This window comes from Serinus canaria, chromosome W, assembly GCF_022539315.1.
Source record: "Serinus canaria isolate serCan28SL12 chromosome W, serCan2020, whole genome shotgun sequence".
In the NCBI taxonomy this organism is placed as follows: Eukaryota; Metazoa; Chordata; class Aves; order Passeriformes; family Fringillidae; genus Serinus; species Serinus canaria.
The window spans coordinates 1,591,470-1,598,847 of NC_066342.1; the positions used below are offsets into that span (position 1 = coordinate 1,591,470).

At 42.8% G+C, this 7,378-nt stretch overlaps 3 protein-coding genes across 6 annotated transcripts in view; 1 reads left to right on the forward strand and 2 right to left on the reverse strand.

The window, feature by feature from the left end:
* Window positions 1-4,953, reverse strand: part of LOC103824833 (zinc finger RNA-binding protein-like) — a 64,332-nt gene extending 59,379 nt beyond the window's left edge. The window contains exons 1-2 of one of the 4 annotated variants that reach the window (XR_007780315.1): window positions 4,690-4,953; window positions 4,361-4,445 (exon numbers count right to left, since the gene is read on the reverse strand). Coding sequence is in view for 3 of the 4 variants with exons in the window: in XM_050986338.1 (XP_050842295.1) it covers window positions 4,361-4,445; window positions 4,690-4,726 (122 nt within the window). In the remaining variant the exon portion in view is untranslated. The remainder of the gene's footprint in view (window positions 1-4,360; window positions 4,446-4,689) is intronic. The other 3 variants (XM_050986338.1, XM_050986339.1, XM_050986340.1) reach the window with 3 other exon arrangements.
* LOC127060951 (5E5 antigen-like) overlaps window positions 1-7,378 on the forward strand; it is an 808,761-nt gene that overhangs the window by 462,012 nt on the left and 339,371 nt on the right. The gene's annotated exons all lie outside the window — the stretch shown is intronic.
* LOC127060952 (uncharacterized) overlaps window positions 1-7,378 on the reverse strand; it is a 677,448-nt gene that overhangs the window by 437,595 nt on the left and 232,475 nt on the right. The window lies entirely within an intron of this gene.

A 7,378-nucleotide genomic window follows, 5' to 3' on the forward strand; every position in this document is an offset into this window, starting at 1 on the left:
CCTTTGTTCTGGCTTCCTCAACTCGGGATTCCTATCAGCAGCCACACAGAGCAGCTTTGCTGTCTCTGGGAGTTAGGTAGCCCTGCTCTACTGCCAACCCAGACCGTCCTGAGGGGCGGATAGGGGGCAGCCACTCTTGGCACGGGCCAGGAGGTGAGGGCTAGCTGGAGGACATCACCAAGCGACTGCCTGTGCCAGAGTCCCTCTAGAAAGCTGATTCAAGCAGCCCCTCCCCCAACTGGTAGGACACAACTACACTAAATTCTACTAACATTAGTGATGGAAAATACTGATGTCAGTGATAGATTAGTATCAGAAAAAGTCCATATATTATGAAATACCACTATAATAAACCTGCTAGATAAGGCTGTTTGCAGTAAGCTGTGACCATGTATTTTTCTCCACACTAATCTTCAATTCCACATCAATCTGATTTTCTCTGGAGTGAAGGGCCACACTGGCTCATAATCTTGCAGAATTCATCCATCTACTTCTCTTTACGTGGTTGCACACCATTGACAGTTCATTATCAAAACATTGATGTTATTCAAGTCTAGATAACAGCCATGTTCACAATGATAATGCATGACAAAAAGAACTGAGCTTTAGATGTTATGTCTGCCTGAAAACTATCAACCACTAACATTTTCCTTTTTAGAATCAAAGAATGGCTGAGGTTGAAAGAGACATCTGGAGGGTCCAATGCTGTTCAAGCAAGGCCACCAAGAGACAGTTGCCCAGGACCATGTCCAGACTATTATTTGAACATCTTCAAGGAGGGACTCCAAAAGGTTACTGGGCAACCTGTGTCAATGCTGTCACCCTCATGGTTTAAAAAACATTTTCTGATGTCCAGAGGGAACCTCCTGTGTTTTGGTTTGTGCCCATTGCTTCTGGTCCTCTCACTGGGCACCACTGACAAGAGCCTGGCTCTGTCCTCTTTGCACTCTTCCTTTAGGTATTTATATACATTAACAAGATCCCCATTGAGCCTTCTTATCTCTAGGCTAAACAGTCCGAGCTCTCTCTCTCAGCCTTTCTTCATAAGTGAGAGGCTCCAGCCCCCTCATCATCTTTGTGGCCTTTCATTGGACTCTTTCCAATATGTCTATGTCTCTCTTGCACTGGGGAGCCCAGAACTGGACACAGGACTCCAGGTCTGATAGGGTGTAACTGGCTCAACTGTGGTGATGTGAGAGGCAGATGCCATGTCTTAGAAGGTGTCATAAACCATCAAAGACCCCCAAAGTGCCCCCAGACTAATTTCTGAGGCCTTCCACCAGAAGACTGAAAGCTCCCTCCCAGGGGAGGTACCTGGGCATTCCCACACAGCTTGAGCATATTTTAACCCATTGGACTTTGCGTTTTGAGGGTTTCTTTCCCCACCCCCAATGGATCAAGACAGCGATCACTACTGTGACCAACGGACATCGAAATTGCATCAAGTCTCATTGCAGATCCATGGGTAGTGATATGTTCCCTTACTCTTATCCTTTCTTTCTTTTCCCTTAAACATTTTCTTAAATGATATTTTCATGCTTTTATATTGCTATATTAGTATAGATAATAATAACCCAAATGGCTACATACCTGCTTTCCACTGCAACCAAATTGTTCTAAAATAAACCCTATATGTATATATTTACAAACATCAATCAGTGTCATTTCACTCTAATCCACCCCAAGGGATTAACAAGAAGCTAGGTTACCCTTGCCTTCTAGGGTGGGTCATAATACTTCTGGTACAAGTCTTGAATATCCGGTAACATCATACACTGCACTTGAATAGAAAACTAGCTATAATTGTAAGAGTTCACTTCCATATTACTACCTAGAAGACTGCATCTAAATCTAAACTCACAGGCATTGTGATTGGCTCTGGACCCTATTTACTACAATAAATTGCCTTTACCTGCAAAGACTCACCACACTTAGCAATTCAAAGTTAACAATTCACTCCTAACTACCCAAGAATATCGCATCTGTGACCCGTCTCATTAGAGTAGGTACATGGTATGAACATAAGTAAGATGAAGCTCAGATGCTCAAAGGTTCTTTATCTTCTTAACAGGAACCAAAATCTTGAAACAAGATAAGAGACCATCACATTTGCACACTTCTCTGTCCAAACAATTCTCAATGTCCCTGTCTCTCCATCAGCATCCCCACATTTCAGTCAGCCAACTTCAAAATAAAAGCATAATTATGCCTCTTCTCCAGCACTGAATCAAGAATGCTACTATTTTTTACACATGAAAAACAAGCCAATATTAGGTTGTTCATGTCAAACTGAATAGACACACAGTGATTAAGGTGGCCTACAGAATGCACACACACACATACAAAATAAAGAGGACTAGTATCACCAAAGTTCACATTTATTTCAGGCTTGTAAATAAATGGATTAATAGTTACTTAAATAAGTAACAGAGTTTTGCATTGCATGCAGATTTATAACCCTAGACCAAATACCACTACTAGCACAAAGGTATTGCAATATTTGCATAATCCAATGCTTTTCTCAATAAATCATGATGTCATAACATTAAGATAAAACTCCCTTTTAGACATTGACTCCTTTGTTTTCTGTTCAAAATATTAAATTCATTCTTATGAAAGGACTGCTTTAACACTGATTGCTTTGTCTTTTCACTTTCAGACATGGCAAATATACAAACCATTTATAGGATAGAGTCTTTTACTGATACGTAAATGAAATGGTATCTTGTACTTTTGATAGCAAAAGAAAAAGCTTTCAATCAATCAGTCTTTCCATTTTCTCAAGAATACATTTAAGATTAACTAAGAAAACAGTTTTGAACCTGAACTGTATTCCAATTATATGGTTTTAAGGAAATTTCAAATTAGTTGTTCAGGTTCTTAAGTCTACAGACAACCTCAGCTCCACAATAAAAGGAATAACAATTGTGAAAAATTGATCTCCACTTCAAAAATGCATTTATATATGGATCTCAGTTTATTATTCACTCAAATATTGTTTATTTATTTTCAAAAAAAATCTTTTATGTTATTTAAAAACTCCTTCATACCCCATGACAACCCAGTTTCAAATTTCAGAACTATCAAGTAAAACATAAACATACTGTGAGCACCTAATCAAAAAAAAAAGAAGAAAAAGATTAGCTAAGTTTAATCCTCTCCTTTAACTATTATACATTGGAGTAAATGAAAATTAATTTATTTTATATCCATTTCCAGAAAATAATCACTTGGGAGTTATTCCAAGACCCACATAAAACTGTATATTCCTGAGACTATGTCAGGTATGCAATTTTGATTAGATAGATAACAGTAGCACACATCTGCATTCATTTGCCAATAAACCCTCATATTTCATATATTTGCTTTATCCTACTATTTTCCCATTAACTAAGACTTAGGAGTCAAGGAAGGCCTTTATTACAATTTCGTGAAACTAATAACAAAAATTCAAATATGAACTTCAAGGTGCTACTCCAACACAAGCCAAAAGTGTGATGATGTTCATGATTGTATCTGGGTTTTGCCAAATTAGGTAATTTGATTTCAGAAAAAGTGAGATAATAGATGCTACCAATTACTTTTCAACAGTCTGACACACAATTTGGATGCACAAAGATGCAAAAATTTAAGGCAACATACCTATACAAAATATATGGTTACAGGTCCCCAATCTCCACTATAAGACCTGCTCCTGATCTTAGATACCCAAGTAGGAAATCTTTTCAAAAAGGAGCATGGCTCCAAAAGTACTTTCTCTACTTTCTGATACATTATTTATAACATTGCTTCAGTGGAATGGGACAGTCCCCTGTATTTTCTGGTGTTTCTATTCTTTCCTTATCTATCCCATAGGTTAGGTTGGTGTAATTTTAACACGTTAAAAAGGATTCCATCCTCCCACACTGACACAGGGGGAAGAAAAGACTTGGGGAGCAAGCCCCATCTTCACTGAAGGAGAAGTGTCCGGGGGCAGCAGTCAGTAACTTATTTGCGTTTTTGACTAAGTGGCCATTTTAAATTAAGGGCCTTGGGATCTGATGCTGCCTCCTCCGTGGTGTCCGGCTCCACCTCCCCACCCTCACACCACTGGGGATACAGGGAGGTCCTTACCAGGATAAGAAAACACCTGCGGGAGAGGCAGATAAGCAGATGGGTCCCAAGCACAGCTATCGCGGAGTAGCGGGTTGCAGAAGCAGGCCCCACACGGGGCGGAGGATGGGAGCAGTCCCGAGCACTCACCCCGAGGGGGCGGGGAGATCCCGATCAGGGACACGAAACCAGAGGCGAAGAGGGAAGTGATTCCGGGCAAGGACAGAGGGAGAGAGGGAGGGAGGGAGGGAGGGGTCGCGGTGGTTACCTATACTGGGCAGCAGCCCCGCTATGGGTGAATCCAAAGTAGTTGCCGGTGGCCATTTTGGCATCTTCTCCCAGGCGGCTGGGCACTGTGGCGAAGATAACCAAGAGGCGGCAGCAGTCGGGGCCATGACAGGAGGCCCGGCAGGAGGAGGCGGGGAGAGAAAGGGACAGACAGACAAGAGACAGAAGTGCGCGCGAGCGCCAGGTCAGACACGGCGCCTCAGGACCACCGTTCCTCCGCCCCGCGCGCGGGCCGCATCTCCTTCCCCTTGCCGCCGCCCCCCTCCCCCCACGCTCACGGACACAGAAACATCGAGCGCCATTACTTACCATAGGTGAAAGAAACTACCGGGCAAATAGGAATCATGAGTGCAAGCTAGCAGGGACAACGGCGGTTGAACTCTGAACTCTCACCCCTCACCGCCGCGTTCGCTCACTCCCTTCCCCCTCCACACACGCCTTCGGCGACAACGCGAAGTGCGGCCGGACCAAGGCCGCGCGCACGCGCGAGATGTGTGAAGGGTTGCTAGAAGTAGTTCGGCCAATGACTACGCCCCCGCCCGCAGAAGAGCACCCTCGATGTCGCGTAGGCTGCCACCGCGCTTAAGGCGTGACTCCTCCTGCGCTTGATGTTGCAAAGGCTCTTGGGAGTTGTAGTTCCCTTGGCTGAGGCCCGGGCGCGAGGAAGAGCTGTTCTTAAAGTAACGCTGCACGTACCACTCCTCCTGCCTGTCTCCTTTCTCCCTCCTTCCATCATCCCGGGTCACACCTACAGTCACACCGCATCTGTATCCGTGGACTCACGTTGCAAAGATAGGGTCAGTTTCTCATTCTTTCCTGCAAACCTACAACACACCACAGTAGTGATCGGGAAGATGTGTGCTAATGTATTTCTAAACAATTCCATGGGTGAAGGTATGGGTGTTAACGTCTTTGAAATGGGTCTTAATATATCTACCAACTTGTGAAAAACTCCAATCACTTGTTTTTAAAATTTTAAAAGTTTAATACAAATAAAATGGCTATAAAAATAGTAATATAATTAGAGTAATAATAATTTGGACAATTTGGATTAGGACAATATGAGACAATAGAAACAAAGAGTTACGGATGCCCGGGTACCTTTTTCTGGGCAACATAAGCCCGAAAAAGGACCCACGTTAACAGAGGATTAACCCTTAAAAACAATAACCTGTTGCAAATTCATACACCTCTTACATGATGCATAAATTCCATTCAAACAAATGATTCTGTCTAGTCAGTGTCAACTTCTTCCTCTTAATCCTGACGGCGTATACAGGGCTGAGCGCGGCAGGAAGAAGTTAGTTTCTTCTGATAAGGGAGCAATAAATTATTTTTCTCTGAAAGATTTAGGTGTCCTCTGGCTGCTATCTCACTGCGAGTACTTCATTCCTCTCTTAAAAAATATCCCACATACATAGTTTCTAGTTTAATTACAAAAACTACATTTTAACTACAACACTACATTTACCATACTATTAAAATGTGAATACAGCACTAATAATCAATACAACATAATACATATAGTAAATATCTGCATAGAGCCATATAATATGCACTTCTCACATCGTCCAAATGCTATGGTATGGTGGTCCAGTTTTGAACAATTTTTCATAAAAACAAGGTGAGGACAGTATAGAGATCTCATTTATGTATGCCAAATTGACTGTGGTTCTTGTGGCAGAGTAAGTTCTTCTATAGAAAACTTGTGTAGAGCCCTCTCCTGAAGTACTCTTGAATATTGTGAAAGGAGTGAAGGACTTGTCTTTACAAACAAACTGTAGGTCTGCTGATAAACAAAACTGGATACTGAGAGATGAAAGAAACAATGGGAAGAACCAAATTCCATAGGAATTCCACTGAGTGACACAAGGAAAAGAAAAAATGAGGGGGGGAGTATACATTAGAAGGGAGTCTTAGGTATTCGGGGTCTCTGTCTGTACCTCTCAAGTACCTCAGCCAACGGGGAAAGAGAAAGGAAAATGCAGTTGGGAAATTAAGATAAAAAGGAGGCTGCATCCTCCAAAAACTTGGGAGACCCCAAGGGAAATGTCCCATGGCCTCTCCCTTTATTTGAATAAAGTTACAAGACTCCTTTGTCTCCTTTTTGGACATAAACCTCTGGTATTGGTGGATTAATTTTCCTGACAAGAGCTCCAGGATTTGGGCTTTTGTTTTTCTAAGCATTTTCTTCGCACAATTGCTGCTTTTTTCACAGAAAAGCACTTTCAGAGTGAGCCACAGAAGTTGGAAACTTATTCATTTTCCCATGCAGAATCATTTTTCTTTTTCTATTGTACTTTATTAGGATAAGAAAGGACAAGAGGTACAGTACTATTTAGTTCCTATGTGTCCGGGTTTAGGACAAATTAGGGGAAATCTCCAAAAGGGAGTCCCCTAAAAAAACAAACCTCCAACCACCCCTCCCCCAATACCGGGTTCGGGAAGGAATTCCTCGGAGGAGCAAAGTGGAAAATAAAACCTATTTAATGACAGGTAACAAAGGAACACTCCCCAACACAAGAAAAGGAAAAAAAAGAAACCAGGCAGTGCTGTGGAGGGTGCTGAGCTTCTCTCGCAGACTTCGGGGGGTCCTGGACGTCCCAGGTCAGGTCCGGAGCCGGTACGGTATCTTCAGGGGAGGATAAGAAAGAGGGAAGAAAAAAAAGAAGAGCGCAAAAAGCAAGCAAGCAAAGCTAAGCAGCAGCAGCAAGCAAAAGCCAAGGTGCCCGGTCACCCTCACCCCCTCCCTCCCCGCCCTGGCAAGACGGCCGGGGGGGGGGGGGGGGAAGAAAGGCGCAGATGCCAGGCACAACACACGATATTGGGATAAAGGCTGTCACCCCACAACACTCCACCCCTTATCCCATATCGTGAACATACAATAAAAAATTTCATTTCACTTACTCACACCTTTAACACTTACGCATTCCTCTCATCTTACTTGCTCACACCTTTGACACTTACAGTTTCCTTCTGTCTCACATTCAACAAACAA